Source organism: Myotis yumanensis, unplaced genomic scaffold (assembly GCF_028538775.1).
Source record: "Myotis yumanensis isolate MYYU_CA2020_CCGP unplaced genomic scaffold, mMyoYum1.0.hap1 SCAF_17, whole genome shotgun sequence".
NCBI lineage: Eukaryota > Metazoa > Chordata > Mammalia > Chiroptera > Vespertilionidae > Myotis > Myotis yumanensis.
In genome coordinates this window covers 4,655,190-4,681,616 of record NW_027223768.1, presented here as the reverse complement: position 1 = coordinate 4,681,616, position 26,427 = coordinate 4,655,190, and the positions used below count along the sequence as shown (strand labels likewise).

Genomic DNA, 26,427 nt, shown 5'->3' with positions numbered 1-26,427 from the left:
CCAGACATGATCAAAGCGTGCAGAGGGCGGGGCATCTCCTCCCTGCAGGGCACGCCAGCTCGAGTCTGCACGTGCAGGGCTCCCGGGGATGGGAACGAGGCTGCTCCACGTGTCACAGTTACTAGGAGGCTTCAAACTGCTGTGGGGCCAACGATGAGTTCCAGCCCTGCCGACTGGGAAAGTAACAACAGCAACACCACCCCCCCCACCAGAGGAGCCGAGCAGACCGAAGGAAAGCAAGAGTCACTGGAAAGGGTTGAGCAGTGCAGCTCTGTGCCACCCAGTTCTGCTCCAGAAAGTTCTTGAGCAGCTGCGGTCCGATGGGAAAAGCCAAGATACCTCAGCGACTAGGCTAGTGACAGAGGTCCTTGGCTGGAGAAAAGCAGCAGAGACCCAGGACTCCAGTAGTTTGCACCAGAGAGCAATGCCCTCTTGCGCAGTGGTCTTCTGGAAAGGGGTTAAAAGGACCTGTCCCAGAGCTAACATGAGCAGCCCTCACATGAGGGCTGAAATGCCACTGCTAGAGACACATGGGTATGATTTCCTCCACATCCTGGATGGATCTTCTGGAAGGCAGGCAGCACAGTCGGTGCAAGGGAGGGCATTAAGAATTGTAGCAAAACTACGACGAAACCACAAAACATTAGCAAAGGATATACGGTTGTACCACGGACGGAACTCTTTCATTCCGTCGGTGACAGACCGCATCTGTAACGGTGGTCCCGTAAGATTAAAATGGAGCTGAAGCCCTAGCTGGCTTGTCTCTGTGGTTAGAGCTTTGCCCACGGACTGAAGGGTCTTGGGTTCGATTCCAGTCAAGGGTACATACCTCAGTTGTAGGCTTGATCCCCAGCCCTGGTTGGGGTGGGTGTGGGAGGCAACCAATCGATGTGCCTCTCTATCACATGGATGTTTCTCTCCCCTCCTCTCTCTCTCTCCCCCTCCTTCCACTCTAAAAATCAATAGGAAAATCCTCCAGTGAGAATCAACAACAACAACAAAAAAGGTGCTGAAAAATTCCTATCTTTTGGTGACATGGTAGGGCAACACCTGAACCCCATGTCTGTGGTGGTGCTGGTGTGCAGACCTACTACGCTCCAGGCCTCTAAAAAGCATAGGACATACATAATACTCAATAAGGACAGTAAACAACTGTGTGACTAGTTTATGTATTGACGATACATTTTTAAACTATATTTTTATTGATTTCAGAGAGGAAGGGAGAGAGAGGGAGGGGGAGAGAGAAACATCAGTGATGAGAGAGGACATTGATCGGCTGCCTCCTGCACGCCCCCCACTGGGGATGGAGCCTGCAACCTGGGCATGTGCCCTTGACCGGAATCGAACCTGGGACCCTTCAGTCCTCAGGCCAACGCTCTATCCACTGAGCCAAACTGACTAGGGCTTGACTATTCTTTTCATCATTATTTTAGAGTGTGCTCTTTCTGCTTTGGAAATATAGTTGGCTGTAAAGCAGTGTGCCGGGTTACACCCTGTCCATAGAGTCTCTCTACGCATGATTTTCTCTTGTGCTTGATTCAAACTCGTGTGGTTTTGCTAATGGTGTCCCCTGCACGTTAGCGTGATGAAATCGCCTAAGGATGCCTTTCTGAGAACCATCCCGGTCATTACTCCTGACAGTAATTGTAAAAGGAATGAAAGATAAGGAGCTGATAAGTCTTAGGAAAACACTTTGGCCCAGGTTAGCACCTGCCTGTAGCAGATGATGCCGAGATAGCTGAGCGTGCCTGGAGCTGCCCCGCCTGGTGCCTCTGTTCTTGTTGAGCATTGGCATGGAGTCCTCACTGTGAAGCCGCCGTGTGTTTGCAGGATTCAGAAGGGACGCCACTGTGTTCTAAAGATGCTTTCAAATCAGGACATCCGCCTGGTACCACAGTGCTGTCCTTGGACCTGAAGTAGGAAATACTATGAGGACCCGGGATCGGAGGGGCGGCTCCTGCCAGGAACCGGCCCCTTGGGAAGGAGGGGGAGGCCCACAGGCACCATCACCCTGGCAATGTGGGGGCCTCTCTAACCCGGGACCACACAGCTTCATGGCGTTGCCTTTTATGCTGTTGGTGTCCAATAGCACAATTCCCATATGAGTGGGGTCTGTGGTTTTGAGTTGTCTCTTCAGAATAGTTCACATCCTCCCATCTTGGTGGCCGGGTTCTGTTCTCCTACTTCGGAAGCTGCTTAGGGCCTGGAATGAAATTTTAATCTGGAATCGGATGTAAAGCACCGTCAGCCTCCAGAACTGGTGTTAAAGGAGCCAGTTCCCCAAAGAGAGGCTCGGCCTGCGGGGGCTGGGACCTCACTTGTTTCCCTTGGGCTTCCGTAACTCGGTGAATCAAGATTTTTGGTGTTTTCCTCATCATTAAATTCAAATTCTAAATGAATCTCTGCCTCCAGATTACAAGGCATTAATTTTGTTCTAATTGTCATGTGCGCCAGACCTTCCAGGGCCAAATGCTGTTTATAAATCATCCCCGGTGCCTGTTGCCTTGGTAACGGGAGTGACGGGCTCATTATTTCCGAGAGAGACTGGAGTTGCCGACACCTCTGTGTGAGTGTGAGATAAGGGAAGCTTAGCCATTGCTTTTGTTTAGAGTCGTCTTATTTACTTGTAGTACCTGAAGGTCAATGACTGTAAGCAGGGGCGGATTAGACTGAAAGGCAGGAAGCAGAAAGGCAGCCCTGGGAAAAGATCCAGGCGGCACCATTTCATTCTACCTGCTTAGGAACGTGTGGGAAGGCTCGCCCCCCTAAGACTGTAAAAATGGAGCTAGGATGTATCCCATGCTTAGTGAAGTGATAAAGAAGCGTTTTGCAGCTTACTCATTCGCATGACCCTAGGGCTTGGAAAATCCATTTTTCTTCACTAAAATGTGGAGGTGGGTAGGTATGAAATGATCCCCAAGACCTTCTCAGTACAATCACTCAAGCCAACTTCGCATAAACCTAAATTCATACTAATCTATATATATAAAAGCCTAAGCAACCGTTATGGCTGAACGACTGGTCGCTATGACGCGCACTGAGCAGGCAGGCAGGCAGGCAAGCAGTTAGGGGCAAGTGGTCCCAGATTGCGAAAGGGATGTCTGACTGCCGGTTTAGGCCCTATCCCTAAACTGGCAGTCGGACATCCCCCAAGGGGTCCTGGATTGCGAGAGGGCGCAGGCCGGGCTGAGGGACCCCTCCCCGCTCTCCCTCCCTCCCTATGTACTGGGCCTCTATCCAGAATTTCATGCATTGGGCCTCTAGTTTCTAATAAAATACATAAAATCTGTATTACCTCTAACCAAATCACATTGAAGTTCAAAGTTACTGGCTTATTCCTTTCCGGTTTATTTCCGTATTTGTTACATTTTACTCAGTTTAAGGAGCCTAAAAGAACAGCCCTCTGGAGTCATTGGAATCATCCTCACAGTGTATGTGAGCACTGCTCTTCCAGAGCCCTGGCAGGATTTCCCCTTTTTATGTGAAAAAGTTACATAGTAACATCCATCTCTAGAATTTAATTTCAGACTTGGCCTTTGCAGACCATGTTAAAAATCACTGTAATGCAAATGCCATATTCTGATCATTGAAACCATTTTGAGGATATAAATTTCTGTCTGATATTTTGTCCCTCCTCCTCCTCCTCTTTCTTCTTGTCAGATTACAAATTCCTTTTCTTCATCAAGGATCCCTGTAATCTGGATCCAAGAAGGAAGAAAAAATAAATAAATAAATAAATATATGTTTTTATTGATTTCAGAGAGAGGAAGGGAGAGGGAAAGAGAGAGAAATATCGACGATGAAAGAGAATCATTGATCAGCTGCCTCCTACACACCCCACACAGGGATCAAGCCCACAACCCCGGCATGTGCTCTGACTGGGTATTGAACCTTTAATTTCTGGTTCATAGGTCGGTGCTCAACCACTGAGCACACCACCTGCGCAGATATACATATACATATACATATACATATACATATACATATACATATTTCAAGTTATAGATATAATGTGTCTAAAAGCCTAGCACCCCAGGTCTACGTAAATAAAGTTCCTGGCCCATCACGGACTCTTGGCAAGTGCTCCTTCCCTGCAGCCCCCCTTGTGTGGGCTTACCTTTGCCAGGAACTGCTTGCTCATAGTGTGATGCAGGTGGGAGCACGGCGCTGGAGGCAGACACCAGCTCTGTGACCTGCACACGTGGGAGAAGCTCGCCGGGACTTGTGCATCCCTGGGGACAAGGCCCACCTCTCGTTTCTTTTGTGAAGATTGTGAGGAACTAAGTAAGCGCCTGGTCAGGGGATGGTGGCAGCTGTCATGATCCTCATATGTGCCTGGCACTTCAGACACTCTTTGCTATCCTCTGTGAAATTCTGTTATCCCCATTTCACAGATGTGAGAGTTGGAAAATCTCCTTTGCTTTATCCAGTGCTCAGCCCCACCGCGCTGCCTGTAGTCTGTGAGTGTGGTCTTCATCACCTCGTGTCTCTTCCCAGCCCGAAGCTCTATTTAAAGCAATCCGCTCGGCCGGCGTGGCTCACTGGCTGAGCGTTAACCTATGAACCAGGAGGTCACGGTTCGATTCTCGGTCGGGGCACATGCCCGGGTTGCGGCTTGTCCATCCATGTGGGGCGTGCAGGAGGCAGCTGATCTATGATTCTCTCTCATTATTGATGTTTCTATCTCTCTCTCCCTTCCTCTTTGAAATCAATAAAAATATACTAAAAAATAAAATAAAACAATCCTTTCCTCCTTCCTGGCTTTTGAAGTTGTACATGTTCTTCAATGTAAGCCAGGCTGTATCATGAACTCCTCTCATCCTCCAAAAAGGACTCACAAAAGGAAGTTCTCTGTCTTGCCTTTGGACTCCCATAATCCCTCACTTTCCTTCGAGGGTGAGAACCCCAGGAGGGCAGGGGCCTTACCTCCATAATCTTTGTGACCCAGGAACTCTCCACCCGGTGATCTTCCACAGCTCGGAATGAGGCCATAAATGATGCACAGATCATTGACGATTCTCCTTTTCTCCTTCCGGGTGATTTTGGCCCGATTGATTTGTTTTGGGAACTTTGAACATAACTACGGGATGGAGATACTAAGTTGATATCGGTGTGATTTTTAGAAGCCATGGTAGGTTCCACACTGTTTCTCAGCGACTGTACTGCAGTAGAAGCAATAAATAATTGAGTTAAAAGGGATTTTGCTTTTATTTTCATTTCAGCTGTTTGTAAGAGATGTTATAGCTCCAGTACTCATCCAATCATAATATACATTTTTCCCGTTATGAATTCGTTACTATTTAATTTCTGTTTAAAGTCAGCGGATTTGGATTTGTGTAGAATCCATGCAACCAGCATCTCATAAGAAATTCCCTGAAATTTTAGTGTGAAAGAAGATGGGAGGTGATTACATTGGGCTTGGTGTATTTAAGGCCAATGAGGTATTAGAGAAGATTGGAAGGAGCCACGTCAGGGACCTGTGTACGCGCCAGAGGCCACGCAGAGCTGGGAGATGGGCACCTGTGGACACTTCACCGTCAGCCACACGCAACGCCTAGCAGCACCCGTGGCTTATCGACGCTGGTTCACCGCGGAGAAGTGCATCGACGATCAAGTTTGCTCTTTGTGACGTTGGAAGGAAATGCAGGAAACTAGAAATTGCTGTATATTCAGCAAACAGCTGTTCCCTTTGTTTTTGTTTAGAAAAGCAAGGATTTCATAAATAAGAGCAATAATTACTGTTCTGAGACTGACGCTGAGCATGGTTTCTCTCCATGGAGTGTGGTCCCTCCCACGTCTGGCGGAGACTCACAGGATGCTCTCCATCCAGGAGGGACAATAGGGACAACTCCCATTACAAGGGGCCGAGTAACCAAGACAGTCACCGGGCAGGTGTCCCCAACGCGCAGACGGCAGGGGGCGACTGTTGCTTACTGTTCCGTAGGCTTATGGAAAGTTTCTCGCCGAATGGCCCATCCTCATACGTATGTCAGTGTATGTGAAGGAGTCCATGCGTTTGAGAACCGACCTGGCCTTATTAACAACGATCTTTTGTTCTTCTTGCCCTCAGGAACTTGTGGAGTATTACAAGCACCACTCCCTGAAGGAAGGGTTCCGGAGCTTGGATACCACCCTCCAGTTTCCATACAAGGAGCCAGAGCCCGCAGCTGGACAGAGGGGCAGCAGGGTGGGCAGCAGCTGTGAGTACTGCCCTCTAACGGGTGGGGGCACAAGAGCGTTCAGTTCTTTCTTCCAAAGTTTGAGATCTAAACCAGTTAACACGCTAATGCCTTTAGCAAGGGCTTTCTCCAGCTAAGCAGAGTCAGACGGACCGACAGGTTTAAAACGCTTCCAGATACGGTTCTTGGTGCCAAGTTAAAAACCATGTTTGTATTCAGAGCTCCAAATGTAAAGGGTATGTTAATATGTAAGTTTTGTACTTTGCAATGACTTTTACATCAGCCAAACTTTTTTTTAAACCCCTCAACAGAGGATATGTTTATTGATTTTTTTTTTTTAGAGAGAGGGGGAGGAGGAAGAGCAAGAGAGAGAGAGAGAGAGAGAGAGAGAGAGAGAGAGAGAAATATCAATCGGTTGCCTCCCATAAATGCCCCAACCTGGAATCGAACTTGCAAACCTGGTTATGTGCCGTGACCAGGAATCGAACCTGTGACCCTTCAGTGTACGGGATGATCCTCTAACCAACCGAGCCACATGGGCCAGGGCAGCCAGCCTCTTTTTCTTTTACACGTGTCTGCGGTCATAGCGCCATTTGGGTAGCAGTATTTAAGCAAGGCGCATGCCCAGCTCTCTCATCTCCTGCGATCCTGTTTAAAGATGACTTCCGGATCATGTTTCCTCTGTCGCCAGTATTGCTGAAAGCATACAGCAGCCACTGTCTTTTGGATCGAGCACTGGTCATCAAAGATTAGCACGCAGACTGCAAGCAGGTTCTGGTTGGATGTGAGCTCAAGGCGGACACTTTTTTCTCATCACCGCTTGATGTCATATGATCTTCCTGGAGGTAGACAGAGCTTGTAGAGAGACCATCCTGATGAAAAATGTTGGGAGTAAAGTGTGATTTCATTCTCTTAGTTTGATATCTTTTTTAAAAAAAACAAACATAAAACTGTTTTGGAGGCTGAATACAATTTTATTACTCCCAGAATGCTTAGCCTCAGCAAAACTGGGATTTCCAGAGGTATTTCAAAAAAGAATTTACATCTGTGCAATAGAACTTCAACTCCCACCACCCCCCAGAAGCAGAAACTGAGGGAGAAGTAGGTGTCGTCAGGGCTCTAACAGTGTCGGTAAAGTCTTATACATGTCCCATAAGCAAACGTTCAAGTGATTTGTCACACGCACTGACAGGCTTGGTGTTTATTTGAATAACGTCATAGCTATTCTCTTCGCAAGGATTCCTGACAGATGACCAATCAAGGTAGTCACAGCACACTCGAGATTGAAACTTCCAACACCGATTAGAAGTTATCTTTCTATCTTTTAGCCCAGTGTTACCCAGGTATCTTAGATTCTCAGACAGGTGGAGGAGTTTTATGTTTTTCTGTCCGGTGATCAGAGAGGAGGTCGCTCATGAAGTGACCGGGAAGAAACGAGTTAGTACTTCATTCAGTTAGGAATGCACCATAGTCTGCACTCCACGACCATCCGACCGTTCCCATGTCACAGGATTATAACCTTCACGCAAATCTGTGATTCCGCCCCGTGCTTTGTTTATTTATTTGTTTTTGTTGTTGTTAATCCTAAATTGAGGATTAGGATTTCCCACTGATTTTTAGAGAGAGTGGAAGGGAGAGGGAGAGACGGAGAGAAACATCGATGTGAGAGAGACACCTTGATTGGTTGCCTCCCACACACACTCTGACCAGGGCAGGGAACCTCCAACCGAAGTATGTGCCCTTGACTGGAATCAAACCCAAGACCCTTCAGTGTGAGGGCTGGTGCTCTATCCACTGAGCCACACCGGCTAGGCTGCCCCAATGCTTTATTGACCTGATGCTGACTCTTTCTGCTGCAGTGGCTGTACTGGGAACACTGTGCTGGCCCTGAGGGCTGCCCCCGGTGTTGGGTATGGAGCACTCAGCGTGGCCCTGCACGTGGTCACCCTCAGGAGACGGGGCCGCTACTCTCTCTACCTCTTCAGCTTTTACTGCTACTGCCACTCCTCCTCTCACACAGAAACAGTTCCCCGTGTTTGTAAGAGTTGTGTAGAATCACTGACTTTAACTCAGCAATTTAATCTTTGCCTTTATGATTTTTTAGATAGACCTTGCTTATCCAAGTTCTACAAGGGGTCACCCTGAGTGAAAGCCCTGCCTCTGTGTAGGTGCCTAGCCTTCGGGGCTGGCCCGGCTGTGGTCGGGGGGGATGTTAGGTATCCCGTATGGAACGTGTGTGTGGGATGTGTGTGCTCACCTCTGCTCAGTAGCACCTAACAGTAGCTTTCACCAAGAAGGGTTGCCGGGGACCATGCGTCCAAAAGGCCACCGAGCAGCCAGCTGCAGCCGAGAGCCACCCTGTGTCAGGGAGGCTGGACGGAAGTTCCCAGCTGAGACCTGCTGCTGGTTACTCTTTGGTTCGGCTGTGATAGGAGAGTCCCGGGCGTGTGGCAGAGGCTGCTCGCTTCTGCACTGTCCGGGTTAGAATGCTCTTACCAACGAGATTGCCAACTCGTTTTCAAGTCAGTGAAATATGACGCGGTTAGGACAGAAGGCCCTCATACCAATGCAAAAACAGAAACACCAAAAAGCACCATGGAAACATCCATAGATTGGAATTACCCAGGAGGCCAGGGGGCATCCAGCACTTCACGTTTGCAGCCCCTTGTCCACAGGCTCTGCGACTTTGTGTCGCTGGAATGACCTGAGTGTTTCCGAGGGAGAAGGAGAGAGAAAGGAGGAGGCGAGAATAGAGGGGGGACTCGGGCAGACGAGGGAGCCGTCTGCTTCCCTGGAAACCGCAGTGACTCCGTGGGAGCCCCTCTGCCCTGTGCTGTGGGCCTGTGAGCAGTGGTCCCAGCAAGCCCGCCCGAGGCCGCGGCCTGTGCCCCCGAGGGCTGGTGTGTTTGGAGGGCACCGGGCTGCCTTTGCCCGACTTGCTCCTCCGTGAATACTTAATGCTGTTCAGGTCGGACCTTCGGCAAGTGACTTAGCCCCCAGGGGCCTCGGCGCTCTCCTCCGAGGAGGGAGGGATGAGATTAGAGATGTTATTACGCGCTTTTAAAGATAGCGTCTTAGATTGCTTTCAATGTTAATGGACCAATTACACCGGGGAAAGTTGCACCATGAGCGATTTCATAACCACCAGCAGCCCTCCGACATTTTGCAAAGTTCTTAATTAATTGGACCACAGAGTAGAGTTGGCTAATTTTAAAAAAATGTTGGTTATCGTTATTTAGATAATAGCAAAGGATCTTCTCACAAGAACGTATTAGTTGGAAAAGTTGGAAAAATAGAAACCACTTAATCAAGTGATCAGAGGTAACATCACTAATGGGACAGACAGGTGTGATGCACCCCCAGACGTGATTCCCCCAAAACACAGCCCCGCCTCAGTGGTCTGTTTCCAAGAGGCTTCACCTGAGTCTAACCGCGAGGAAGCGCCAGATAAGGCCAAACGGAACAGGCCGGTATTCTGCGCTTAGGAAGTCCACACTGAAGTACTTGAACTCAGGGAGATTGTGTGTGCAGTGTATTCTAACATGGTTTAGAAAAACCCCAAACATTGGTAAAGGAAGGTCTCAAGAAGCAAAGTCAGGACCAGCGGCCCCTGGGAGACACAGCAGCCGTTAAAGCGCTGCGGTCGCTGACGTGTGAGAAAGCGTGGGAGGAAGGTAGGCTTGCAAACGAAGTAGAGATTACCCTGGTCCCCGTGATGTGGTGACAGATATTAGAGCCATCCTTCAAGCACTGCAAAGGCGGCCATGGTGGTTGCGACCAGACCAGTGACCTTGCAGGAAAAAGTGAAGGTCGGAGCCAGGGCTGAGCACGGCCGGAGCACAGGGGACAGTGACAGCAGCAGGGAGAGGTTGGAGCCGTAAGGGGGGCCAGACCACTGAGGCCTGACGGGACTTGACTCTGGAAGCAGTGGGAAGCCTTGGAGGGACGGAAGCAAAGGAGAGATATGGTCCCACTTAAGGTTTTCCAGGCGTCCTCTGGCTTCTCTGTTGAAACCAGGACCACGGGGAGAGGAACGAGGTAGAAAGATGGAGACCAGTTGCTCCTGAGCAATCCGTGACAGATGGTGCCACCGAGGGGCCATGCAGGTGCTATACTTGGAAGGTGACCCAGCAGGTCGTTCTCACACATCCTGTGTGAGCTGGAACAGCAAGAGACCGTTTGAGAAGGACTAAGGTTTTTGGCCTGAGTGACTGGAAGGTTGGAGGTTTCTTTTTAAAAAAATGTATTTTTATTGATTTCAGAGAGGAAGGGAGAGGGAGAGAGAGATAGAAACATCCATGATGAGAGAGAATCATGGATCGGCTGCCTCCTGCACACCCCACACTGGGGATCGAGCCTACAACCCGGGCATGAGCCCTGACCGGGAATCAAACAGTGACCTCCTGGTTCACAGGTTGACGCTCAACCACTGAGCCAGGCCGGCCGGGCAGGTTGGAGGTTTTGTAGGGAGGGACTCAGCTGGAGCCCAAAGGCTCGTCGGAGTTTTCTCGAAGCAGAATGAACAGTCCCCACATCTCCGTTTCCGTTTGCCTGTCTCTTCGCTGATTTGTAAGCTCCCGTGAAGTCAGACTTGTCTCACTTGTCGTGTCTCCTGTAGCTCCTAACACAGCACTTTGCAAGTTGGTAGTTATCTAATAAACGTCTGCCGACTCTTTTCGGAGAGTAAGGATTTGGACTCCATACACTTGATGCCTCTAAGTCATCTGAAACCCCTGGAGATGTCGGGTGACCTAATTTCCATATTAATAGGGAAGGCCTCAGACCTGGTGTTTCTCGTGGGTGGCCTCCCCTGTTGAGCACTGCATACAAAGCACCTGTTCCCTTTTTCTAATGATTCCAGATCTACGTTGTTCTTGTTATATCTGAATTTCATGTGAAAGGAGATTTGACCACTTACGTCCCCATTCAATGAAATGAAACCAATCTGAATTATTCCTTTTTTTTTTTCAGTGACAATATGTAACATAGATAGTAAGCCCTGAACCAGGGGTTTTCAGTTTGTTTCATGGAGGGAGGTGGGAGCAGATACCGAATGCTGCTGGGGTCTAAGATGCAGCCCACACTCTGAAACCACGCCAGGTGAGGGGTCACGTTTCCGATGAAACATTCATCCAGCATGTTCTCTGCTGCGGGCCATCTGTAGACAGTCCTGGTACCTCCTGGATGGCACATCAGAGGGCCCACTTAGCGCCCGGTTCTCCAGAAAACCTCTTGGCTGCTGCTGGGCAGCCGACTCCCAGGGATCCCTGCGCCGATCATCGGTCCAATTGCCTGACATTTTTACGAACAGCTTTTTATTATGCAAATGAGTGGACCCAAGTGGTTGCTACAACTTGGAGCTGAGCGTTAGGCAGTGTCTATCCCAGAGAGCAATGGGCAGGTGTGTAGGGCTGTGTTCACTTACACACGTCATGGAAGGAAAGTGGCAGTTCCGGAACACAGTGGGACTTGCTCACGGGGCCCGAGGAGCAGTGCTGATTGCACTTGGTCTCCACCGTGTGCACATGTTAAGCGTCACTGAAAATTGAATAGATTTTCATTCGCTCATGAACATGAGCTGCCTGATCAAGGCAGAGCTTATTAATTAAGGCAGCGACTAATTAGCCTTGACAGCCCTAGCCAGTGGTGTTCAGTGGTTAGAGCGCCAGCCTGTGCACCCAAGGGTTGTAAGGTTCAACTCCCCCCAGTCAAGGGCAATGTACTTGGGTTGCAGGTCCAATCCCTGACCCAGTCAGGGCATGTGCGGGAGACGACGAATCGGTGTGTCTCTCTCACATCGATGTAGTTTTTTTTCCTCTCTCTCTTCCCCTCCCTCTCTCCCTCCTTCCATTTCCACTCTCTCTAAAAAAAATAAATGGAAAAAAATATATCTTCTGGTAAGGATTAACAACAAAAACAACAAAATTAGCCTTAACAACAAAGGTATAGGTATCAGGCTGTCATTCATTACGTTTCTGTTCTGTAAACACTGTGCTCTTCTTGTATCTGGAGTACGTCTGTGCTGTGTGGCTCCCTTTCTTGGTCAAGTCTCAGAACTGAATAGCATTCTATAATGATTTGCCAATCAGTCGATTATGGCTATGCTGATAGATTCGATTCCCAGTGTATTTACTCAGCAGATGACTTCCGTTTCAGTTAGAGAGTCTCAGGACTTAGGATTTCGTTTGTTTAACTTGGAGATCATATTTTATTCTATTCTTAGAGAAAATGTTGTCACTAGACAATGGGCCACTTACTTGGCAGCGCTCCGTGAACGTTAGTGCGTACAAGGCACCAGGCGTGTGGGAAGTCAGCGGAGACACCGCCTGGATGTGGGGGTCTCGCCCAGCCAGGTCCTCCTGTCTGCGAACGGGAGCGAAACATGTTTGAGGAAGGAAGGGAGGCCCCCACCAGAGCATGCAGTTTGCAAATGACGACAGAGATCTCCGCACTGACTTACGGTGGTCTCGGTGGGTCCAGTTATGAATAAGAGACTTGTTTTTCGCAAGAAGGGTCCCCAAATGACGGGATGCCCAGCAGGCAGAACGTGCGCAGTATTGGGCGGTGACGTGCATGTCAGGCCAGGAAGACAAGGGCCGGGAGATAAGAGCCCCCTCCAGGCTCCTGTTCGAACTCCTCGGCTGGTTCTGACCCTCACATCGTCACGTGTTGGTAGAGCAGGTGGGGTCTGTGTGTGTGGGAATAGGTGGATCCGTTCCTAGTGTGGGTAGAAACACGTTCTGCAGGTTGAACCATGCTGCGCAATAGCTGTATCAGAACCACATTCTGACATTGCTCACATCTAGATCTAACCCACACTTCCCCAGGAGAACGTGTTATCTGGTACTGCTGTCGCCAGAGGCGCCAGGCATTTACAGGCTGTGTCGCCAGCTCAAGAATTAAGGACCCGAAGGCAGTGGAAATGGATGTCTCGGGAGGGTGGTGACGATAAGTCACGCGACTCTGCGTCAAAAGTGGGAAGCGTCCCGACCGGCCCTTCACCAGCTGCCTGAGAGCTGTAGCTGGACGGCGGGAGAACCGGAGCAGCGCGTCCCTCTCAGGCATCCAGTGTGGTTCATGCCAGGAGACCTCCCGTCTGTAATAGCCGGTCAGCAGCTCAGAAAAAATTACAGTTATTGTAGGAACATCATTGGTAGATGCAGGCTGTCAGGGACCCTGGGGAGTAAGACCCGAGCATAACTGGCCTTCTGCCCGGGTTGTGTGCTGGGTCTTGTTGGAATCTTCATGGAGCAGGTAAAGCGAGCAGGTGAGCCAGGCGAATAGGAGGAGTTCTGGGAGCTGGCAGAATGAAAGACCCCGCTGGGAGTCTTGTCCGCTCGGCAGCTTCAGTGTGTAGCCCTGGGCCCAACCCGCATCCAGTGGCGATGCAGAAGCCAGATAAGCTGGTCCCCGCTCCTCCCAATAACGGCCCATGGGGGAGGCGATGCAGGAGCACGCGGAGTCATTAGCAGCGGAGCCAGGATGGGCCATGACATAAGCGCCCAGCAGATGGCCGGGATGGACGGGGAGGGGACAGGTGTCCGGCTAGATCAGGGAAGGCTTGAGGACGGGACCCGAGCTGGGCATCAGAGACAAGGAGTAGGGTTAGCAGAGGAGCGGTGACGGAGCAACATTCCCGAGTGAGCAGACGCTTCGAGGTGAGAATCCAGCTGAGGGCAGCTGTGGCTTGTCGTGGGTTTCACATTCAGGAGAACATGGCGAGTCTGTGTTTATGGTGTGTGGCCAAGAAGCAATATTTAGAAAGAATGGAAGGAAAGAAAGTCCAAAGCAAGAAGGCCAGCTGGGAGGCCGTACACTGGTTTGCAAGGATGGTTTGCGAAGACAATGCAGAAGTCGTATCGAAAAAAGACAGAAATGTGGGAGACTGAGCGAGATGATGGGGAGGAAATGGTGTTTCAGGATGAGTTTGGTTTCAGACGAGGAAAATCAGAGATAATGGTCGTACCTCCCAGCAGCATCATGAAGATGTTTGAGCTCACAGAGTGGGATCCAGGGGAAGGGCAAAGGTACATCCAACAGTCCGTTCCACTCGTTGGGGGAAAATTCAGATTAGAGTGAAGCTAAGGCCTAACCCTGGGGAAATAACTCCCTTAAGATTATATTTTATTTTTAAAAAAAATATGTTTCTATTGATTTCAGGGACGAAGGGAGAGGGAAAGAGAAACATCAATGGTGAGAGAGAATCATTGATTGGCTGCCTCCTGCATGCCCCCCACTGGGGATCGAGCCGGCAACTCGGGCATGTGCCCTTGACCAGAATCAAACCCGGGACCCTTTGGTCCACAGGCTGACGCTCTACCCACTGGGCCAAACCGGCCAGCGCTTAAGGTGATCATGTTGTAGATGAGGTTTAAGAAGATCCTAATTGTAGCCACTTGGCACGGATGCCAATGCTGATGGCTCTGAAAAGCCTTTCTTTTGAGCATCCAGTTGCTTAATGTTTCTCTTCCTCCCTGAAACTTTGTGGGGGATATTTCCTTTCTCTCCCAGATGTGGTAAGATTCGGAGCGGTCTCTGTCTCATTTCTGGAGAAAGCTAGCATGCGCACGCGTAGTGGGGCGGGGGAGGGGTCCTAACACACCTGGACACGTGAGAGGATTTCTTGAGTTTGCGGAAGGCCATGCACTCCACCCTGCGGGCTCTTCTTCAGAAGTTTTGGCGGGAAGGATGTTTTACACGGAGAATGTGCAGGCTCCCGTCTCCCGGAGGTGACAAGGCGGGGACCCACCACATCCAGAGGAGACGGTGGAAGGGTTCCGGGTGGCAACACGGAGTGGGGTTCTGTGCTCACCCATAATGGGACAGACAGCCCCGAGTTGCCAGTCAGCACAGAAAAGGGTCTTCATTTAGAAACAATAAGACTCAAAGTGAGTGTGAGCGAAGGTTGAGGTCCCAGCTTTGACGAGACAGTTTTCCTGTGATTATAGACAACAGGGCAGTTGTGTCAAGATGTTTTTTTTTCTTTTGCCGATACCTAAATGTTCTTTTTGCTTCTCTCTCTCTCTCAGCCCCCTCTCTGTTCTGTGGGTTTTCTCTTGTCCCTCCTCCAGACTTCAGCTTTGTCCCCCCTTCCTCAACTCCTTTCTGGTCAGGTACTGCTCCACTGCTCCTGTGTGTCGTTTCCATTTGCTTCTGTTTGCAAAGAAAACAGTTTGCCTTCTGTGTGGCTTCTCATGTAGACGCATCTCTTCCCAAACAGCCCAGGTCACATTCGCACCTGCACCTCCCTCCCCTCTGTCGCCGCGTCACTGCTTGCCATGGCATTCCACTCCTCCAGTGCGTGTGCGTGTGTGTGTGTGTGTGTGCGCGTGTGTGTGTGCGTGCGTGCGTGTGTGTGTGTGTGTGTGTGTGTGCACGCTCCCATTCTGTATTTCAGCAAGACAGTTTCTGTTCAACCCGTCGGGAGAGATGGGGGAGGGATGAGGGCCGAGCGTATAAAAAGGGCGTGGAATACCCTATAAAACCATCAGTTTCTTTAAGGATCAGAAACTTTAGTTGAGAAAAGCCAGTGTTTAGAAAATAAATAGAACACAAACCCCAACTGGGACTCCAAATGTAAGAGTGAAATTCCGCACAGATGGCCTGAGGATGACTGTGCCCTTCGTTTTGTGTCTGGGTATTTTTGTCTCGGTTTCTGTCATTAGCCAGAGAACGGAATGGTTATTCATGGGACATCAAGGAGAGTACGTTATGGCTGGATAAAGGATGTTTCCTTACAGATTTAAAAACATTAACTTCTAAGTCCCAGCAGAACCATTTAGAACTAGAAGGGCCTTAGAAGTCAGTCAGCTCGTACACACCTCTCGTTTCACAGGTGAGAAAAATGTAGCCTCCAGAACCTCAGAGATGCAGGCCAGGCCTCGCGGCTCAGTCGATAATTGGCTTTTTCCATCACAGGGGTATTTTTATGTGAGCCCATCTAAGGCGTGCCCCATAATTCAGTAAGAAAACTATTCAAGTGGGTTTGTCTGAGCAGTAAAATAAAACGACCTGTTTTTACTCCCTTTATACTTCTGAAATCTACAGCATTGCTATTTGTTTACCTTGTGATTGACAGCTGGAGACTAAAAATATTTCTATCGTTGCAATGCCACGAATGCCAGGCCAGGGAGCCCTGTGGCCACGTGTGCAGGCTCTGCCAGGCGGCCCAGGTGGCCATCACGGCCGCCCGGGCTCTGGGCACTGTTACAAACACAGGCACGTGGTGTTTCCTGTTTGTTTCTTTTTCTCCTACTTCAGTTCCTTCCATCCCAGGTGAGTGATTCTCAGAATCACTGAACATATAATTGAAAACACTTTATAACCCCAAAGAGCGACAGGTAGAGAAGTGGATATAAAAACATGTTCTGAAACACGAATTGTGAGCAAATGTGCAGCTCGAATGCGTTTTCCTTTCAAGACAGGTTTGGGCAGGGAGTCAGGGAGCTCTTGATAACACAGCAGGTTAGCGTCAACCATTACAGCGATCTGAGTATAGGAGGTGAGCACGCTGACATCATTTTGTAAAGAAATATGTTCTTATTGATTTTTAGAGAGAGAGGAAAGGAGAGGGAGCAAGAGAGGGATAGAAACGTCAATAATGAGAGAGACTCTTTGATTGGCTGCCTCCTGCACACCCCCCCCCCGCTCCCCCCCCCCCCCCCCCCACGAGATCGAGGCTGCAACTGGGCATGTGCCCTGAACAGGAATCGAACCGTGAGCCCACCGACCTAGCTGACACCATTTTTAATTACATACGTCAGTGGAGGTTTTCTGTGAGGCAGGATTCATAGGAAAGAGAAGATAAATTGTGTTTGTGGAAACCTGATTTAAGCTTCTTCACCTAAGTGAAATTATATGTAAAATAGTAACTGAGTTTAGCCCCAAATAAGTTTAGCAATAACAGCAAAGAGGCCGGCTGGGGGAGGAAGTGCCATTTAACTGGAAGCGATGAACTGGACCCCGCAGGAGACCTTCTGAGCAAAACCAAATTGGTTGTTTTGAGTCTTAGTCCTAAAAGGTTCCAGGTAAACGGAAAGCTTTCTGCCTTCGCGGTTCTGGTTAGAGGCGGAATGTGTGGCAGCGGTAGGAAGTGTATGCTGGCTCTTTCAGGTCCTTTCTCCTCAGATAGGAACCTTTTCTAAACAAAAACTAGCCCCTGTTTTGTCGTTTTGAAGAATGTGAGAACAGAACCGTGGCCTTTAGACTTTAGGCAGGGACCTTGACCCCTGATTGCCCTAAAGCCATCCTGCTGCTCGCTCCCGGGCTGCCTGCCATTGTCGCTGTCCGTCCGAAGTCACACCTCCGCATGGTGACAGCATCACTGCCGCTCACCCACTCGGCCCCTCGGGGCCCTCACCCCGCAAACCAGCGACTCCCCGTCCTGTCTCCACAGTGCTGAGCCCCAAGGTGCTGGGCATCGCCGTGGCGCGCTACGACTTCTGTGCGAGGGACATGCGCGAGCTGTCCCTGCTGAAGGGGGACGTGGTGAAGATTTACACCAAGATGAGTGGCAATGGCTGGTGGCGAGGAGAAGCGAACGGCAAGGTGAGCTCTCCCTCGCGTGCGCTCGTGCCCGTGAACGAAGGTCGTGGCAGCTGCGGGCCCCCCTCGAGCTGCTGGGGAGCGGTCCTCCCCCGGCAGCCCTCCCCTCCCAGAACTCTGGCTCCGGGCCCTGCTGGTGTTTCTTACCCCCAATAGGCCTGCAAGAAAAATGCGCGGAGGGAACGTGATGGTGGCATAAGCGCAGGTCACCTGCGCACAGGCGTGGCTCCTGGTTGGGATGAGGGTTGAGGAGCGTTCGTCCCTCGGCCTCGGAGCAGAAACTTGCTGTGCAGAACAGACGGTCTCTCGGGGCCGCTGATCTCAGTTGGGAGGAATGGGAACCAGTACCTCTGTCCTCATAGCCCGCCCCGCTCTGTAGCAGAAGGAGGACTCATTCCCTACCAGAGCCTGTGTCCTCCTTCATTTGCATATTCATTTGTGTGCCAGCCAATGGGAACTCTGTCCCGCTCTAGGAGCCCCTAAGCCCGCCTTATCCGCCTGCACCGGGTATAAAACTCCAGCTTAACGGGGTGTCAGGGAAACAGCATGCCGGGCATAGACCCCTCGAGGGGCAGGCGTGAAGTCATGGCTCACTGGTTGCTTCTCTCCTGTAGGTGGGCTGGTTTCCGTCCACGTACGTGGAGGTGGATGAGTAGGTGCCGGTCCAGCGTGGCTCCGCCCAGACCCTTCCGTGGCGGACAGACCGAAGCCTGCACGGCTGTGAACGAACCCATGTGTTTCAAAAGCTGCATTTCCGGCTATTCCACGTCCCCCTCCTGAGTCTTAATCCCGGGGTCCACGTGCTGGTGCTGACAGCTGGGCACGGGACAGCGACCACTGGGTCATTGTCGGGGGCCAGGGCAAAGCCCGAGCTTTCTTTGTCCCCCAAAGAGCCCAGCAAACACACGGTTCGTCTTTCCACTTCCTCCATCCGACCCGACCCAGGATGCCGCCATCAGGAAATGCTTCCCACCGGTGTCTTCTCACCAGAATTCCTTCATGGTCCAAAGAAGCAGAGCTCAGTGTTGCCCTTCCCAGCACAGAGCCCGTGAGAGCTCCACCGTCGGCAGCTGGAGGAGGGTCCAGTATGACTCCTCGTCTTCAAGGGCCTCGTGGGGGCTCGTTGCGAACACTTTCCTTCCGTTTCTCATCGGTTGTCCTGGCCACAGCTGCGAGTCACTGTGCACAGAGGAGGAAAGTGCATAAGCGCGAGCGTCTCCTGTGAGGCCCTCCCGCCCCGTGGCCTCCTCGGGCTGTTTTGGAGACGTGGTCTCTCACTTGGTGAAGTCACCTTGGCTGGTAGGGGACAGGCGGCTGCAGGGAGCCTGAGTGAGGACGCCTTGTTTACAGAAGCAGATTAAGGGCTATCATGTCTATGAGGTCATTGGACAGGAGCGACAGCTATTAACACGGGCCTTCTTTCTCCCCTGTCCCCCCGCCCCCCAAAAGAAAAAGACCGAGGTAGGAGGGAGTTGCCGATCTCCCTCTTCCCGGAGTATTTGCAGCACAAGCACAAACCAGTTTGCTGAGGGTTTGGGAAGGAACGCACCAGTTTGCTGAGGGTTTGGGAAGGAACGCACAGCAGGGTCCTGCCTGCATTTCTGGGCCCGGAGGGTCACGAGGCATTTCCGGGCTTCCTCGGCATGGCCCCCGGCTTCCCACCGAGGGTCTCCCCACCCACCAGCAGCCCCTGCCGGGGGGTGTGAGCCAGTGGGAAGATGAGTTTCTGCAGTGGATTGATTTGACCAAACCTTCGCTTTTTATGTGACATGTTCTCTCTGTGATACACAGAGGCCCGGCCAAGGCAGTCAGGTGAAGACACTACGCGGCCCTTTCCCGATGAAATGGTTTCTCTGTAGCACAAAGTCCCGTCCAGATGAGATCCAGGGGGTGTTTTGGGTTTGAAGAGAGCCCAGCATGAGAAGCATTAACTTAAGGAGCCAAACTGGAAGCGCCCGTCGGAGGCTCTGGATCATGTCTGACGCCAGGGAGGTGCCACCTGCTTGCCCCCCGACCCTCTTGAATTCCAGAACCTAATGTTCAATGCCCGCCTCCCCCTGTAGAGACCCCGGGGCTAGGCCTTCTCAGATAGGATAGAGTCGGGACCTTTACCTCAGAATTATGTAAACTGTGATTGTGTTTTAGAGAAATTACTATTTGCTAAAGCCAGTTAAAGTTGATGTGTGTGTGTGTGTGTGTGTGTGTGTGTGAATGACCATGGAAGGGAATTTATAGACGTCTGTGCAGTAGAGTTGTGCCCTCACGGTGTGTCCCCGTCTTACCTGCAGCTGAGAGTCGGAGAAGGTTTGTCTGTCACTGTCTGTGGTCACGGAAGCAGCAGCGTCACGCGCGGAGACACCCCTGGGCGGGGTCGGAGTGGGTGTTGCTGTTGCAGCCGCTAGACTCCCTTCCTCACCAGTGCTGTGTGGTCTTCCTGTTGCATTTCATGGGCCTGGGGGCGGCTCCTAGCAGAGGGGGTCGGAGCCCCTTCTCACGACGCTGCCCAGGCGTCTTTGTCTGCGTTTGGCGCTCTGTATGGACACGGCCAGTGCGCGGGTTTGTGTAGATTTCTAATACCAAAGACAGAAGTCAGTGTGCGTCCACATACTTGGTCTTGCCCGTATGCAGCCTTGTGTACTATGGTGGGTTAGAGTGCTATTGCATTTTGTAGTATTTTGTAAATATGTCAATACAATAAATAGTTACTACATGCAATAAATGTCTCGAGAGCTGAAGAGTCTTTCCATTGAATGATTCCCTAATTCGACTTACAGCAGCCCCCCTCCCCTTACCCATGGGGGATAGATTCCAAGTCCTCCAGACCCCTATTTCATTTTTCCTATACATACATTCCCATGATAAAGTTTAATTTGTGAATTAGGCGCAGTAAGAGATGGACACTAGTAACTAAGAGTACAACGGGACAATTGAAAGGATTCACCGAGAGAAAAGGTACGTGGCCGCAGCCTCGTTGTGCAAACTACGGGCGACTTGAACACAAGCACCGTGAGACGTGACAGTTGATCCGGTCGCCTGACGGCCACTGAGAGACTGACCCTCAGGTAGCAGCCTTCACAGTGTGAGACGCTGGGCAAAGGATGAGTCGTAGCCCGGCCCGGACGGAGCAGAGCAGCATGGGGTTTCCTCATGCTGCATGGAGTGCGTGCACTTTAAAACTTAGGAATTGAAGACTTCTGGGATTTTCCATTTATTTTCATACCTTGGGTGACTGTGGGTAAGTGCTACCATGGAAAGTGGGGGGACCGCGGAATACCAACCTCAGCGTAAACATGGGAACGAAGCCCTGATTTTGATGGGGTAGCTCCCGGGTTGTGGCCGTCCCATGGCGCTCTCCCTGTGTTTGTCCAAATTCCCTCTTTATGACGGTGCCAGTGGTATTGGACTAGGGTCCCATTCTTCCGCAGTATGATTTCATCTCAATCAGGTGCATTTGCCACAACCCTCTTTCCACAGAAGGTCACATTTTGAGGTACTGGGGATAAGGATTTCAACTTATGAATTTTGGGGTACACAAAACCTAGAACAGCTCTCTCCCTGGCACGCTCAGATTGTTAGCTTCCTAAAGACACAAAAGCTTCAGCAGTGTGGCTCAGCGCTTGAGTCGTCCCATGCACCAGGAGGTCATGGTTCGATTCTCAGTCAGGGCACGTGCCCAGGTTGCGGGCTCAATCCCCAGTAGGGGCTGTGCAGGAGGCAGCCAAGCGATGCTTCTCTCTCATCGATGTTTCTATCTCTCCTCCCTCCCTCTCCCTTCCCTTTTCTGAGATCAATAAAAATATATTTAAACAAACAAAAGACCACAAAGACCAGCAGGGATGGGGTGCAGCGTGGGAAGAGAGACGTGTGCGCGGGAGAGGCGGAGCCACACGTGTCCACAGAACGTGTCCGGGTCTGTCCAGCTCAGCCTCAGGGGTGCGGTAAGGGACAGACTTCGGTGGAAGTGAAAGGAGTTGCCAACAGAAACAGCGCTTTTCCCGCTGCATTTCACAGCCTCTCGGGCTGTCGGCCCCACGTGAATCCCCCCTCGTTTTCTCACCGTCTGTGTCGGGATCACACCTTCTCACCAGGAGAGCGAAGCGCTTAACCACCTTCCTGGGATGAGCTCATTAGGAACAAGCAACCTGCTTCGATGAATTAATGAAACGCTCCCGGGTCCTGTGCAGAGTATGGCGAAGGGAGGAACAGTGGGAAGAGGGGCCGTGCCCTCAGCACGTATCACACTTGATGGTGAGGCGTTCTTGCCGGGGTGGTTTCCACCCATGAAGTGAGATGCAGTGAATCTACGTCAGTGCAGAAGTTGTCTTCTTCACCTTTACTCAGTCCGTCGGGTCTACGCATGCTGCTCAGTTCCTTTTGCGTTTTCCTGCTGGACATAATCCTATTTTTAAGTCTTGCCTCAAAGATGATACTGAGTCGACATCAGGGGGTGGGGGTGGGGGTGGGGGAGAGGGGGTACATGAAGGCAAGTGGAGGGTAAACCCTAAATTAGCAACCCTGGGTGCCAAGTTCGAAGCCATTGAACAGAAAGACCCAAGCAAAAAGCTGATGTACTCTCTGGGGACTTCTCAGCACAGCCCCAAATACAATTAAAATTGTGCAAGAAGCCAAACTTAAACTTGTAATCACATAGCAAGTTATTTTTAAAACAATTAGCAGTTTCAAAGTTCTTACGACGTTAAAAGTATATACATTTTTTTCCAAGACAGCTTTGCAGCGCAGCTAATGGGCAAGTGGAAAGAGCCCAGAAATGGGAATAAGTCAAAGCAGATGCCAGTGTTGGCCACTTCCACTAACGAGCTAGGAGACTCTGAGGGGTCCTGCAGGCTCCCCGAGGCTCAGTTCCTCGGAGGTAGAATGAAGGCATCAAAGCCAATCCCTTCTGGGCCTACTTCCGTTTGTCACATTCTCCCAATCTGCATCAGACATTTATCTGCTAAGTGTTTAGCTAGCGAATCAAGTTTGTACACAGACCGATAGAGAACTGAGGCGCCAACAAAATTGGGGTGCCTCCGTCTTTGTTAACACCTCCTCTCCCTCTACCTCACTCCAAAGTCAGCCTCCTCGCACCTGGGCAGGAGCCCCACCGGCATCCCTACTCCCATTTCTGCTCCCGGCCACAATTTGATTATGTCATTCTCCAGAACTCTGCAACAGCTTCTGTTTATTCAATGCGTGTATGGAGGACTGACCCACGTGCACGGGCGCTGGAGACACGTGGTGGGCAAAGCAGACAGTTTTCTGCTCTGATAGAGCCTCCTTTATACAGGGAAACAGACAGACAATGAATGCACGCGGCGGAATGCAAACAGGACGTGGTAGATGCAATGGAGAAAGTGGAAGCAGAGGAAGGAGACAGTGAGAGGACGGTGCTAATTTAGACACGGCCGCCGTGGAGGGCCTCTCTGGGGAATATTTGCACGGAGCCTGGAGAAGGGCGGGAAGGAGTCATGTGACTCCGGTGCTGACCTGCCGGTGGGGGAAGGGTTTGTGCAGAATCCTGGGGCGGGTGAGCTTGGCTTGGTTCCTCTGAGCATCGGCATGTGGGTCTGTTTGCAGAGCAGAGTGAACAAGGCAGTGGCAGGTGACGAGGGAGAGAGCTAATTTTGGGATCAGATCATGTCGGTCCTTGCAGGTAATGGCAAGGACTTTAGGTTTTATTTTTGGAAAAAAAACCACTGGAGAGTTTTGAGCAGGGAAGTGACATCACCAAACTGGCGTTTTCAAAGACTCATTTTGGCTCGTTGGTGGCGTGTCACTGACGGGAGAGGAGACGGGAGCGGAGAAGCCGTAAGAGCGGGTGCACACGCAGGCGAGGAGTGAGGGTGGCCGCACTGGGATGGCATCACGGGGTGAAAAGCACTGGGATTCGGGTATATTTTGAAGCCGGTTGGCCTTGCTAACGGCTTGAATATGGAATGAGGAGGAAGAGAGAACTACGAAGGCTGATGCCAACATCTGGCGTAAATGGGAGACGCTGAGGCGTCATCTGTGGGAGGGATAGAGGGGGGTCGCTGAGACTTAGATGCCGGCTCCTCTGTGATGTGTGCCACCCTCGCTGGGAGGCCAGGAAGTCAGGGCGTGGCCACCTTCTTGGGTGAAATGGAAGAGGAGGGGCCCTGAGCGCCCGGAGCAGGTGGCTGGGGCAGGCTGGGCCATCGGCATGGGCATCTCCACAGGCTGCTTCGTGGTCCCTTTCTGTTTGTTTGTGTGTTAATCCTCACCTGAGGGTATTTTCCCATTGATTTTTAGAGAGAGTGGGGGCGGGGGCGGGGGGAGAGACAGAGACATTGCTGTGAGAGACACATGGATTGGTTGCTCCTGCACGTGCCCCGACCAGAACCAGGGAACCTGCAACCGAGGTACATGCCCTCGACGGGAATCAAACCCAGGACCCTTCAGTCTGCCGGCCGACCCTCTACTCACTGAGCCACACCAGCCAGGACTGCTTCATGGTTCTTGCTTTCTCTGTGTTTTTCTGTGTGTGTGCTTTTTGTTGTTTGTTTTTTTTCTCTGTAATTTTACATTCCTTTTGAGCTTTAGCTTTCTGGACCAGCCCAGCCCGGCTCAGCTGTGTGCAGGATGGCCAGCGCCAGAAGATTCTGTCCCCATTTGTGCCGGAGGCCTGGGGGCGGGGGGGGGGGGGGGGGCAGGTGGCAGAGGTGTTTCCTGGGAGCCGGTCCCTTGGGTCCCTGGGCGAATGACTCCGCCCTGCCTGGAGCTTCACACTCCAGGGAGAAAAGTTTGATGCTTCAACCAGGGAGGCAGTGGCAGCCACGGGGCCTAAGCCGGAGGTCTGGCCGGATGGCCCCTGAGCCACACTCAACCGCAGCCCCGAAAGCCGCCTATGTGCGCGTCATGGGGGACTGGCGTGTGACCAGGTGGGAAGACGTCTCCCAGGTGTCATTGTGAATTTGCACAGGAATGACGGTCCTCTCCTGTAGTCAGAGAAAGGCAGCTCCGCCTGCTCTCCGTGAGGTTAATTTCTTTCCGCCCTTGAATGCGCGGGGTGGGTTTTCCCCAAGCAGCGGTGCCCTGGAGTAGTCACGCCCTGCAAATGTGCTCACTCCCAGGTCAGTCGGAGCGATGGGTTGTGTGGAGCAGCCTTTGTTGTGGCTGTTGTTTCCTGCCCAAGTCCCGCCCCTGACCCGGGAGCAGGTGGGAAAAATGAACCTTCAATCACTTGCTCCTCTCCCCTCCCCTCCCCTCCCTCCCCTCCCCTCCCCTCCCCTCCCCTCTCTTCCCTTCCCCCTGCTCTGCCTTCTCTCCTCCCCTCTCCCACCTCCCTGTCCTCTCATATACAAAACCTCCGCCCAGCTGATGATGACTGACAGGAACACGAAACCATCTGCTTTATCCATCCTCTCCAAACGGGCAAGTCAGAGGGGCAGGGAAGTGGAGAAAACAGGTGGGATTTGTCTTCCCTTTAGCGGTCGGCCTGCTGCTGCACTAACTCCTCCTCTTGGGGGAAGAAGATGACTGTTCACATATTCCTCTGGCGCCCTGGCCGGTGTGGTTCAGTGGATAGAGCGTCAGCCTGTGGACTGAAGGGTCCAGGATTCAATTCCGGTCAAGGGCACATGCCCAGGTTGCAGGCTCAATCCCCAGTACGGGCCATGCAGAGGGCAGCTGATCAATGATTCTCGCTCATCACGGATGTTTCTCTCTTTCTCTCCCTCTCCCTTCCTCTCTGAAAAAAAAAATCCCTCTGGCAAGGTAGTCCGCATTGAGCGTGACCCACCTTCCCTGCCCTTTGCCTTCAGAACCACGAGGTGGAGGGCCCGGGCTGGCGTGGTGCTGCGGGACCTCTGAGTGTGTAAATGGCAGCTTGCTCCGTCTCAGGTGGAAACCGGTGGCTTCTGGCCTCAGGGAAGGGCAGGGCCAGTGCCTGGATGCTCCTCAGGACCGTGGCTTCTTCAGGGAGAGGCGCCAAGACTTGAATCAGGATCAGTTCTCCGACCTGAGAATCCAGAATAGCCCGCCCTCCTCAGTCTGACCAGTGCGGCACCCGCAGGGCAGCTGCCGGGCCCAGGGCACGAGCCAGACCACAAGGACGCCTACGGAGCAGGACAGAGGGGTCCGCACGCAGAGAGGGCCGAGGCTTCTGGAACATGCCGCTGGGGCCCGGGATGAGGGGGGATGAAAGCATGCAAGACACCGGAGGGTCCGTGCTGGGGAGGATCGCCGTCAGAGGGAGGTGTAAGCAGGGACTGACGAGGGAAGGCTGAGTTACCCTCCTCACTTTAGTGCAGACGCCAAACCAGGGCCCATTTGGCTCCAGGAACAGCTGGGCTGGCGCCAAGGGCCTGGCTCTTGACGGGCCTGGGCTGGGCCAGAGCCCAGGGAGGGAGCCACATGCAGGGCCGAGGCTGGGAGGGTCGGGCAAGTGAGGGCAGGACTGAGGCTGGAGGCTCCTGGCCAGGCAGACAGGCAGGGCGGGGAGGGGTAGCCACTGGGCCCTGGCCAGGCCCTGCTCGGCTGGGAGTGTGTGTGTGTGCATGTGTGTGTGTGTGTGTGCATATGTGTGTTGGGAGTGTGTGTGTATGTGTTAGGAGTGTGTGTGTTGGGAGTGTGTGTGTGTGCATGTGTGTGTGTGTGTGTGCATATGTGTGTTGGGAGTGTGTGTGTATGTGTTAGGAGTGTGTGTGTTGGGAGTGTGTGTGTGTGCATGTGTGTGTGTGTGTGT

The 26,427-nt window shown here is 51.8% G+C and overlaps 1 protein-coding gene across 2 annotated transcripts in view; it reads left to right on the top strand.

Moving 5' to 3' along the window:
- The window catches only part of VAV3 (vav guanine nucleotide exchange factor 3), a 166,148-nt gene extending 145,706 nt beyond the window's left edge, over nt 1–20,442 (top strand). Inside the window, exons 25-27 of one of the 2 annotated variants that reach the window (XM_070396983.1) lie at nt 6,071–6,200; nt 17,575–17,726; nt 18,338–20,442. In XM_070396983.1, coding sequence (XP_070253084.1) covers nt 6,071–6,200; nt 17,575–17,726; nt 18,338–18,379 — 324 coding nt within the window. In that variant the 3' untranslated portion in view covers nt 18,380–20,442. The other variant, XM_070396982.1, reaches the window with a different exon arrangement.
- The last annotated feature ends 5,985 nt before the right edge of the window (nt 20,443–26,427 follow it).